Source organism: Crocuta crocuta, unplaced genomic scaffold (assembly GCF_008692635.1).
Source record: "Crocuta crocuta isolate KB4526 unplaced genomic scaffold, BGI_CrCroc_1.0 scaffold14, whole genome shotgun sequence".
NCBI lineage: Eukaryota > Metazoa > Chordata > Mammalia > Carnivora > Hyaenidae > Crocuta > Crocuta crocuta.
Genome location: NW_027530209.1, coordinates 1,257,454 through 1,269,992, shown reverse-complemented (window position 1 = coordinate 1,269,992; position 12,539 = coordinate 1,257,454). Strand labels below are relative to the sequence as shown.

Sequence of the window (12,539 nt, the reverse complement as noted above, 5' to 3'; positions counted from 1 at the left end):
GCACTGACAGCACTGGAGCCTGCTTGGGATTCTCTCTCTCCCTCTCTTTCTGACCCTTTCTGTGTTCGTGCTCTCTTTCTCTCAAAATAAGTTTAAAAAATAAATTTAAAAAAGAAGTCAGATATCCAGAGTGTGATATTCAAATATTTCTGTGTAAAATAGACTGACTTTCTTTTTCTTTCTTTCCTTAATTCTTTCTTTCTTTCTTTCTTTCTTTTCTTTCTTTCTCTTTCTCTCTTTCTTTCTCTCTCTCTCTCTCTCTCTCTCTCTCTCCCTCCCTCCTTCCCTCCCTCCCTCCCTCCCTTCCTCCCTTCCTTTCTTTCTTAATGTTTATTTATTTTTGAGAGAGATAGAGTGTGATCAGGGAAGGGGCAGAGAGAGAAGGAGACACAGAATCTGAAGCAGGCTCCAGGCTCTAAGCTGTCAGCACAGAGCCTGATGCAGGGCTCAAACTCATAATCCATGAGATTATGACCTGAACTGAAGTCAGATGCCTAGCTGCATGAGCCACCCAGGCACCCCCGGACTTACTTTATAAATATATTTCAAGATATAGTAATAAAGCAACTAATACAAAAATACTTCTCTTTTTAGGAATGGTGGAAAGCAGCAGACATAATTGGAGCGGTTTGGATAAGCAAACTGATCTTCAGAATTTAAATGAAGAGAGAATTTTAGCTTTACAGCTTTGTGGATGGATAAAGAAAGGAACGGATGTAGATGTAGGGCCATTTTTGAACTCCCTTGTGCAAGAAGGGGAATGGGAGAGAGCTGCTGCAGTGGCATTGTTCAACTTGGATATTCGACGAGCAATCCAAATCCTGAATGAAGGGGCATCTTCAGAGAAAGGTATTAGGTTATATATAAGATAATTGCAGTTCATAGAATCCTTTAAAGTAAAGATGCTGAGAACTTTGAAATATATAATCAATGTTTTTAGATAAATTTTTTTGAAAGAGAAATGAGCACAGAACTGTATCTATGAAAGTAAATATCCCATCTCTTTTGTTTATGCCTTGGTTTGTGTCTGTAAAAAACAAAATGTGTCTTAAGTACCATTTTAATAACATTACAGTGAATGCTCAAATGCCTCCTTTTTAATTTTTTTCTTTTAAAGATAGTTCACATACATTTTTAAAGATGTATTGGACATTGGACTACTTCCGTTTGCAGGCATTCTTTATGGCTAACATTTGAGTGTATTTTATACTTCATTTTTTGGATGGTTATTGGTTGACTTTAAGAAAACCAAATGACACTTTTAGTTAGACTAATATAGCTTCTTATAAAAACCATACTTTGATCTGAAAAAAATGCCTTTACTGGAGTCTGGTGATTTAACCATAGTTTCTATGTAATATTTCTTTAAAAGGAAGAAACTATGAAATATGGTAAATGTTTTTCCTCTGACATTTTGCAAGTAAATTTCGATCCAGAAATTCAGTTTTTTTCTTTTCAGGAATATTTCACTTGAAAATAAATAAGATACACATATCTGTTGATTTTTAATAAACCTAGCAAATTACTTCTGAATATTCAGAATGTGTAATTCTTACTTATTGGTCCATTTTGAAAACATTACAGGTCTATTGTGCCATAGAGAAAAACATGCAAATAGCTGTACTGTAATTTACTTGCCATTAAAAAAGTTTGAAAAGCTAATGTTTGCCCAGATTGGCCTCTTCCTTCATTTTTGCTCCAGTGTAATAAGTCTTCCCCATTTGTGAGTGCAATAGAAGATAATGTGAAGATGAAAAAAAGAATTGATATTTAAAACCATTTATAATTATAATTTTGCAATAACCTGAGAACATGATACTTCCCTGTCATGTGTACCTGGAAAATTTGGTGTTAGATTCAAACACCCATACTATCAATTGGGGAAAGTATCTTTCCAGTGATTATAACTTAGTTAAGGACTAAGGAGAAGATTTTTTGAGTCAGATATTCCTTTCCACTTGGAAATAAATTGTTTTAAGCAGGATTCAGGAAAATATTCCTTTGTTGTGGTGGTGGTGGTTTTAATCTTAAAAGACCTTAAATCTAATTTAATAAAGTAGGCAGAGGAAGCAAGCACAAAATAACTTGGGGAAAGTATTTATAGAAATGAAGAGCAACGCTATTTAAGAACATAAAATGGGAGGCGCCTGAGTGGCTCAGTTGATTAAGTTTCCGACTTCAGCTCAGGTCATGGTCTCACGGCTTGTGAGTTTGAGCCCCGCATCTAGCTCTATGCTGACAGCTCAGAGCCTGGAGCCTGCTTCCAATTCTGTGTCTCCCTCTCTCTCTCTCCCCTCGCCTGCTTGTGCTCTGTCTCAAAAATAAACATTAAAAAAAAAAAAAAAATGGAAAATTCTGGGGTTTTTTTGGAAAAGAAAGAAAATAATTAGTTTCAAGGAACAGAATAAGAAAACTGCTATAATGTAGAAAATAAAGATGAATTTAGTTTTCTCTTTTGAAGCTGAACTTTCATTAGAAGGGTAAGCAGTCATAGGGCTGACTACCAGGTTAGCAGCTTACTGTGCCTGGATGAACTGTTAGGAACTACAGTTTAGAAGACTATTGATAACAAATGCTTTGTGGCACATGTGTCTAAATACAATATTACTTTGTTAATTCTGATAGTTAATTTTGTCCTAGAAAAATTAAAAGTATAATACTGTAATAAGAATGCTGAAATACTGGCTTTCAAAAAAAATTATGTTAATGTTTTATTTATTTCTGAGAGAGAGAGAGAGATAGACAGCATGAGCAGGGGAGGGTCAGAGAGAGAGGGAGATACAGAATCCAAAACAGGCTCCAGGCTCCGAGCTGGCAGTCAGCACAGATCCTGATGCGGAGCTTGAACCCATGAACTGTGAGATCATGACCCATGAACTGTGAGATCATGACCTGAGCCGAAGTCGGACGCCTAACCGACTGAGCCACCCAGGTGCCCCTGAAATACTGGCTTTCAGAACACATCCTTAAGTATGGCGCATTCTATATCTAGGGATAGGAAAACAAACTGATTTTGAAAATTAATAGTCCTGAGGTACAATAATATTTACTATTAATGCTTTGAAACATCTCAACATTAACGAACTTGATAAGGCTGGCGGTGATTCTGGTAGTACGGTATTACTTCTCTTCATTTAGACCCTGAACAAAAACACAGAATAGAAACCTCCCTGGAATGAGAACTTGAAATTTTAATGATGTGCTGGTCCTGCATAGGGTTAGAAATATGGGCAAAAGTTTTATAAGAATGGAAATTTTTGCTTGTGGTCCTTGCCAAATTTTCCAGTCTGGGTCAAAACCCTTAATTCTAGTGGGCTTATTTTTCTGTAGGTAAATGTTGCCTTCCAGTCTTTATTGGTTTATAGTTTAAGAATTGGAAGAGGAGATATTAAGCTTTTGATCACTTTGATTAGCTGACTGTTTTTAATATGCAGGCGATCTGAATCTCAATGTGGTAGCAATGGCTTTATCAGGTTACACAGATGAGAAAAACTCCCTTTGGAGAGAAATGTGCAGCACTCTACGACTACAACTAAATAACCCCTATCTGTGTGTCATGTTTGCATTTCTGACAAGTGAAACAGGATCTTATGATGGAGTATTGGTAAGCTAATTTCTGTTTGACGAGACTCCTTTTAAAATAAAAGTTTTTTATCTAGCCTTGGTAAAATTTTCAAATGTCTGTTGCATAAAAAGTTGTTACATTTTAAAGTATTTTGTATTTAAAATAAAGTATTCTTAAATATTTTTGAGCAGCTCTTGAATATCATTCTACAGTTAGGTAGCTGATTACAAACTTGATTTTTTAAATAGTTTTAACAATATAATTTACAGATGTAGAGGGCATAGGATTTTATTCTTTAGCTTAAGAACAGCTCTAGAATTCTACAACTATATAAACATAAATTTTATATTGAAATGCATTTTTTTAAGTTTATTTATTTTGAGAGAGAATGAGTGAGAACAGGGGTGAAGGGCAAGAGAGAGAGAGAGAGGGAGAGAGAGAATCTCAAGCAGGCTTTGCACTGTCAGCACTGAGCCCCGACATGGGGCTCAAGCTTATGAACCATGAGATCATGACCTGAGCTGAAGTCAAGAGTTAGATACTTAACTGACTGAGCCACCCAGGCACCCAAAATGCAATGTTTTTAGAAGTGTGTGTTTTTGTTTTTAGTTAAGTAAACAAGCACATGATCAATTACGATTAGAATGACCATGTATCTTATCTGAGTTAGTATTTGCATTCTCAGACATATATATACAGTTTGGAAGATCTATAATCACATTACTTATATGAACTGTTTCAGTTGTTCATTATTTGGTCTTTCATTTTTTCTCCTGCTTTACTCACATATATATATATATGTATATAAAATCACCAAATAGGTTCTTTACACAAAGACAGAAAGAGTGAAATGAGATGTGCTTATCAGTTTCATTTATACTGTTTTAAGCTTCACATTAGTAGTATAGCTTTTTGTGCATTGTTGGACTTCTTTCTACCACTAAAAAGAGCTTTCTAACATGGAACTTATTTCTGTGTTTGCCATTATAACACTTCATATAAAAGACACAATGCTTGGATGATTGATTTAAGTGTCAGTCTCTAAGAATTAAAAAAAAAAAACAAACCACCATGTGTTTTATTGAGGTATCTTAATGAAAATATTAATAAATGTTAATGTCCATTTTTGGCAGTTCATTAGTTTATGAATTTTGTCCATTAACTTCTTTTCTTTTAAAATTTTTTAAATGTTTATTTTTGAGAGAGAGAAACAGAATGTGAGCAGGGGAGGGGCAGAGAGGGAGACAGAATCTGAAGCAGGCTTTAGGCTCCAGGCTGTCAGCACAGAGCCCGATGTGGGGCTTGAACTCACGAACCTAACCATGAGATTATGACCTGAGCCGAAGCCGGACACTTAACCAACTGAGCCACCCAGGTGCCCCACCCCGTCCATTAACTTCTAATAAAGGAACTATTGAACTTCTCTAGCCACTTCAAATTAATATACAAGAATTTTTTTATTTGTTTTTACTTATTACTCTTTTTTACTAAACAGAAGACTTTAAATATTGCATTTTGAAGAAATAAAGCAATTATTTTCAGGAAGTAGTAAAGTATGGTAAAGATAAGAAAAAGAAGTGGATTATTGAAATTTTATGTTTATTTATTTTTGAGAGTGATAGAACATGAGTAGGGAGGGCAGAGAGACAGGGAGACAGAATCTGAAACAGGTTCTAGGCTCTGAGCTGTCAGCATAGAGCCTGACACGGGGCTCATACTCATGAACTATAAGATCATGACCTGAGCTGAAGTCAGAAGCTTAAGGACTGAGCCACTCAGGTGTCCCAGATTGTTCAAATTTTAAATTGATAGAGAAGTATTGTTTAAATACTGAATTTCTGTAGTTTAAATTAAGTGATCTATTATAAATACCCTTATTTCTTTATATCTAAATATGGGTTATTAGATAAGGTGTATCTTACTTTAAGTAGAAAGTTCATATTTCCAAACTCTTTTGAGAGTGTACCTAATTATACTTTATGTGTTAATAATTAGTGTGTCCTTTGTTAAAAATTGTTAAGTTGCAGTAATCTAATGAAAAGTACTGAATTTGGAAATCAGAAGATAGTCCTTGCTCCAGCATGGTTACTTCAGTTAGTCAGTTTTTTGGATTTTAGTTTTCTGAGCTGTAAAATGGGGCAGATAACATTTATAATTCTTTTCCAATCAAAATTGTAACACATGCACTGAATCTAAAGAGTTAAATCTAGTTTGTATGAAACATGTTCCCTCTTAAGGACAGTACTGTATTTTATAATTGGCAGTAAATTCTACAGTAGGTATCAGTTGAAATGATCTTATGTTTAAAGAAGGAAGACTATATTTCATAGGATGACTTCAGTGGAAATAGGATCTTTTTTCCACTTTACACTGTTTTGTATTTATCACAAAATTAATTACATTTCTACATTTATAGAAATTCAAAATATTATTTTATAATATTGACAAGTATACAAGTATATCACAATACCCCTGAAAATTTTGCCACAGCCACCTACATAGCAGGGTTTTACCATGACCAAAGAAGTGTGTCTATTTATTTATAAGGGTATGTTTAAAAATTACCACTTTGTGTTTAGACACATGTATTGATAGTCTTTTTAAATTCAGTATTGGTATATTCACTGGTAATTCACAGATTTCAACAATCACAGATTGTTGATTAACTTAGCATCCCAGAAAAGATTTCCTCAGTTTCCCCCAAATTAACTTTTATAATGGAAGGGTTACAATGCATCTTAAATTTGATAAACTGTATGTTAGAGTTATATAAAACTGAAAACTGAACTGGAATTTTTTTAAACTGAATTGGTCAGTATTTTAGATGTAAATTTTCACTTTGCAAAAATAGTAACCTTAGCATGGAATTTCCTGAGGGCTACATTGAGAAAGACATCTTAGGGGCACGTGGTTGGCTCATTCAGTTATATACATAATAACTTACTAATACATTTGAAAATAAAATAATATATTAGATATGTAATGTAGTCTGCAAAAATATAAAACAGCACCTACAAGTAACTCCTTGCTTTTTCTCTCCTTTTCAGTATGAAAACAAAGTTGCTGTACGTGACAGAGTGGCATTTGCTTGTAAATTCCTTAGTGATAGTCAGGTAAAAACTGATATAATTCTGTATTTGAAGTTATTCATATTTACTCTTATTGGATTAGGGAATTAATCTTTTTGTACAAATATGTATATGTGACATTTATATATAAATTATTCTAAAAAAGTAAAGTAATTTCTTTATTAGATCAAGATATTGTAAACCTGTGTATCATAACCAAAATTGCTTGTGTAAGAATGCTGACTTAATATTTTAGTTTATTTTTGCTTTTGGCCTATAGATGTAGCACTATTCTAAAAGTACAAGTTTTGAAAGTACAAAGTATATAGTGAAACATACTACAGAAAAATCACTTTGAATTTTCCAGTTAAATAGGTATATTGAAAAGTTGACCAACGAAATGAAAGAGGCTGGAAATTTGGAAGGAATACTGCTTACAGGCCTTACTAAAGATGGAGTGGACTTAATGGAGAGTTATGTCGATAGAACTGGAGATGTCCAAACAGCAAGTTACTGCATGTTACAGGTTAGTGCAGTGTGGCAGCAGCTTAAAGAAAAATAGTGCTTAACCACCCTCCTCCCTTATTGAGTGGTTATGCCTTTTGTGTGCTTAGGATCTTGAGAGGGCATTTAACTTTAACCCAATCTCTTGGTCTGTAGAGGACTTCTACCTTATCTTACTGAGTTATTACTTTCATTTTGGACAGTTTCAGTGTTGAATTTATATAAAGTTCAAATGGAGCAGAGAAACTTCTCTCTAGTTTGTCCAGTTGACAAAATTATACCTTTTACAAAAGGAGTTGTCTTTCCCTGATCTGAACTACAGTCTCACTTGAAGTGCAGAAGGCAAGTTATATCACAACTCTCTTAACACTCATTTTCGCTTTTTGTAATCAGTGGGCATGATTTGGGGTAACCAGTTCATCAATTTACTCTGTTTTCACTGTCCAGCAGGTAAAAACAGATTTCTGGCAAAGGTTTCCTTCTGCTTTACTTTTGATAGAAATACTGTGAAAATTTAGAGTATTTCCCAGAGATTTCCCATAGCCCTCCAACTCTTCTTCCCCTCTCATGGTGTGCTCTTTCCTGTCCGCATCCCTTCATACAATATGATAGCATGCTGTATATGGTGTAAACCTAGTAAAATGCCCCTCCCCCACCCTACCTTCTCAGGAACAAATCTAGATACTGGTCCACAAACCACACTATAATATACTTACCAGCATATCAGGCCGCTGTCCATGGAAGAAAGGGTGTTTATTCTGTGACATAATGCATAGTTTTTTTCTGACTGAAATGAGATTACATCTGTTAAATCACAGTGGAGGAATATGGCTATCAAGTACAAATGAGTTGATAACTTCTTAACAAGATTTAAAAATGTATTTAATATACAGACAGTGTATAATTGGATCTTGCTTTTTAAAAAAATCCATTCTGGGGGCACCTGAGTGGCTCAGTTTGTTAAGCATCTGACTTCAGCTCAGGTCATGATCTCACAGTTTTGTGAGTTTGAACCCCATGTCGGGCTCTGTGCTGACACCTCAGAGGCTGGAGCCTGCTTCAGATTCTGTCTCTCCCTCTCTTTCTCTGTTCCTCCCCCTCTCATGCTGTCTCCCTCTCCCAAAAATAAATAAAAACATAAAAAAATCCATTCTGATGTTTCCCTGTTTATATGATCAAGGTTAAGCCTACCATCATGCTGTTTGTTCTCTGATTTTTCCTTCTTCCTTTTGTTCTTCTGTCCCTTTCCTCCCTTCTTTTGGGCTAATTGAACATTTCATTGTTTCACTTCACCCATTGGCTTTTTAACTATTAACCCTTTCATTATCTTTTTAATTTTTTTTGAAGTAGTTCCTTTCGCTCTAACAATAATGTATCCCTACCTCATCAGTCTACATTTTACCCCCTCATACTTCACACTTCACGCCTGACATATCATGATTCATACTTTTTTACCGCACACCTAACATTTCCACTTTGGCTCCATACTTCACACTTTTCAGATGTTACAACAGTGTAATTCCATTTACACATCTCCCTCCTTTGTCCTATTATTTTACTTCTATATACCTTATAAACTCCAGCTAATAGTGTTATAGTATTTGCTTTGAACAGTCACTTGTCTTTTATGTAAATTATGTGAAGAATGAAAACATGGACTTATTTACTTATTTATTTATTTACTTATTTATTTACCATTCCTGGGACTGTTTATTTCCTCCAATAGATACAAGTTTCACATTGTATTATTTCTCTTTGGTCTTTCTCTCTGGCATTACTTGCAGTATAGTTTAATGGGTGACAGATTCTCTCAGCTTAATCTTAACTGGAAATGTCTATTTCACTCTTTCTTTCAGCACTCGAAAGGTGTGGTTTCATAGTCTTCTGGTCTCCATTGTTTACGAAGAGAAATCAGCTATTATTATTGTCTCCCCTGTATAATTTTTCCTTGGGCTGCTTTTGATTTTTAGCAGTTTACGCTTGATGTTTAGTTGTAGTTCTTTTTGTCCTGCTTGTTGCTCACTGAGCTTCTTGGATCTGCAAGTTAGTGTTTCTCTTAAATTGCAAAGTTCTTCAGGTTGTTTAAATGCTATCATTTGTTCATTGACTCTTATGTCACCTGATGAGAAGATTTTCAGGGGATTCTTAATTTCAGCTCTTGTATAGTTTAATTCTAGAATCTTGATTTTTATATATTTTACATTTTTTACTTAGATCCCTATCTTTTTTTTTTTTTTAATATTTTATTTATTTCTAAGAGAGAGAGAGAGACAGCGTGAGCAGGGGAGGGTCAGAGAGAAAGGGAGTCACAGACTGAAACAGGCTCCAGGCTCTGAGCTGGCAGTCAGCACAGAGCCCGACGCGGGGCTCGAACCCACGAACCGCGAGATCATGACCTAAGCGAAAGTCGGACGCTTAACCGACTAAGCCACCCAGGCGCCCCTCAGATCCCTATCTTTACACTGATTAAAATACTTTTCCTGGGGCATCTGGATGGCTCAGTCAGTTAAGCAACTGACTCTTTTTTTTTTTTAATATATTTTTTTAAATGTTTTATTTATTTCTAGGAGAGAGAGAGAGACAGCGTGAGCAGGGGAGGGTCAGAGAGAGAGGGAGTCACAGATTGAAACAGGCTCCAGGCTCTGAGTCGGCAGTCAGCACAGAGCCCGACGCGGGGCTCGAACCCACGAACCGCGAGATCATGACCTAAGTGAAAGTCAGACGCTTAACCGACTAAGCCACCCAGGCACCCCAGGCGACTGACTCTTGATTTTGGTTCAAGTTATGATCTCGCAGTGCTGGGTTCTGTGCAGAGTGTGGAGCCTTCCTGAGATTCTCTCTCTCCCCTTCCTCCATTCACGTGTACAAGTGCGCTCTCTTCCTGTCTCTCTCAAAATAAATAAATAAACATTAAATAAAAGAACAAAAGACACAAAAAAGCAAAAACCCTACTTTTCCTTTAAGTCTTTGAACATATATCTAATAGTTGCATTTAGGATTTTTCCTGGTAACTCTCGTAACGTGGGCTATTTTAGATACAGTTTTCATTGACCGCCTTTTTCCTTGACTTTAAACTGTATTTACCGTGTATTTCTGGTGGTTTTTCATTTGAATACTGGATGTTGTGTGTAGTGCATTATAGAGATCTGGGTTCTTTTACCTTTTCTTGAAGAATGTTGGTTACTGCTTTTGGAAGTTCAGGTATTAGCTGCTTACTTTGGTCTTAGATTTTCTTACTTTGGATCTGTGGAAAGCCCGGTTATTTCTCAAGCCTTCCCACTCATAATCTCTGAACTGTTTACATTGCAGATTTTCTTGGAGCTTAAATTTAGGTTTATTTGGGGGCAGATCTAGAGAGGACTTATCAAATATGAATTAACCAAATTCTTTCTTAGTTTATTCGTACTGCTGTGTAAGGGGAAAGTGTGGGATATGAAGGTTTATTTTTTTCTGTGAATTTTCGTTTTAAACTAGGGATTATATTTTTATTTTAGTTCTTAGTTCTGGCCAGTTGATCATTATTAGGACTAGAGGAGATGTTTACTTTTTTTAACAAATGAAATTGTCAGCCAAGAGTTTTTCACATACTCATTTTGCTGAATTTTACTCTGGTAATTGAAATTAATACCTAATTAATAGGTGAAAGATAAGCTTCTTCTGTTTTGATAGAATGTCAAAAGATAGATTGTCTATTAACTGTTAGCAGGTTTCTTCCCTTTTTCCATAAGAAAGATGCTAAGTTCTAACATTTTACTTTTCTAACTGGTTCCCTAAAACTGGGCTTCATATTGATGCCTGTAGCATCATTGGAGGCTGATACTTTCTCTACTTTAAGTTCATGTGAACTTAAGGAAAATATCCTGGACAGGGCTAAAAGCATAGCACAGGTGAAATGTGAAATGTCACAGCTGCCAGGGAGAATACAGCTTTAGGAAGAGTCTTACTGGCAAGAAATTGAAGTTTGTAATGAGAAGAAACCTAAAGTAAATTTAAGGTAAAGAAAGTGTTGCTTTTCACTGTGGCCTAGGGGCAAAGGAATGAAGAACATTTTTGTTTTGTTTTGTTTGTTAAATTTTAAGGTAACAAATGTGTTTTAATTGAGGGCAAGAGAGAAATAGGTTTAACTTTCAGATAAATAGATATACAAAAAAAGCATCTCCATTCACAGTACACCGCCAGATACAAAGGACAGGACTCAGTATTATTTTATATGTAATGGAGTTATTTTGAAATTTTTTTTAATGACTTATTTATTTTTGAGAGAGACAGAGACAGAGCATGAGCTGAGTAGGTAGGGGTAGAGAGATAGAGAGAAGGAAACACACAGTTTGAAGAAGCCTCCAGGCTCTGAGCTGTGAGCACAGAGCCCGACCTGGGGCTTGAACTCATGGACTGCGAGATCATGACCTGAGCCAAAGTCGGTCGCCCAACCGATTGAGCCACCCAGGCACCCCAAATGGAGCTATTTTGGTATGCTTTCAGATTAGATAGTAAACAGATTTTGTGAAGGTATAAGTTTTAATTTGGGGGATAAAATATTCATATCACTTTGTACTGTATTCAAGTAGGAAGGTGAATTGTTGACTCCTCGGTCCTTAAATGTAAGTAAGAGGTACAAAATTACACTTTCCTGGCCAGGTATAATGATAATATATGTAGTACATATTTATGTCATTAGTAGAGGCCAGCTTAAAGTAAATTAAAGAAGCTTCTGTCAGTTATTTTATCTGTATCCTCTTTAGGAATCAGCTTTTGGCAAAAAGGTACCCTATTTCTTTTGTGTGACTCATACTGACATGTTACCTGGAATCCTTTGACTTAGCCAGGAAATTTTTAAACAACTGTATTAATGCATGTTTTCTTTTTAGGGTTCTCCTTTAGATGTTCTTAAAGATGAAAGAGTCCAGTACTGGATTGAGAATTATAGAAATTTATTAGATGCCTGGAGATTTTGGCACAAACGAGCTGAGTTTGATATTCACAGGAGTAAGTTGGATCCCAGTTCTAAGCCTTTAGCTCAGGTAAGTAAGTACATTATTTTGGAGAGAATCAAATTGTAACATGTACTTAATAATCCAGCTCCAAGTAGAAGTGTTTACAGCATGTTATATTGGGTAAATTTAGAGTTCAGTTTAATAAATTATTATCATTAGCTCATTCTTTTGCTTATATTAAGTTCCTGTTGATGTCTGTCTGTCCCCGACTGCACTCTGTCCTTGACCATCCAGTGTTTTCGGTCCGGTCACTTCCTGGCAGTCATCTCAGTGGTTTGAGCTTTCATCTGAGCAAACTACCACAGGCCTAGAGGATCTTAGGCAAACCTAAATCCTAGGGCTCAGGTTTTCAGATATATTCCAAGCCCTTTCAGAATCTCTTATGCTATATATATATTTATTTAAATG

General features: G+C 35.6%; 1 protein-coding gene across 1 annotated transcript in view; it reads left to right on the top strand.

Moving 5' to 3' along the window:
• Positions 1 to 12,539, top strand: part of MIOS (meiosis regulator for oocyte development) — a 50,375-nt gene that overhangs the window by 29,469 nt on the left and 8,367 nt on the right. The window contains exons 4-8 of the mRNA XM_077765350.1: positions 595 to 849; positions 3,435 to 3,604; positions 6,613 to 6,678; positions 7,001 to 7,159; positions 12,006 to 12,158. Coding sequence (XP_077621476.1) covers positions 595 to 849; positions 3,435 to 3,604; positions 6,613 to 6,678; positions 7,001 to 7,159; positions 12,006 to 12,158 — 803 coding nt within the window. The remainder of the gene's footprint in view (positions 1 to 594; positions 850 to 3,434; positions 3,605 to 6,612; positions 6,679 to 7,000; positions 7,160 to 12,005; positions 12,159 to 12,539) is intronic.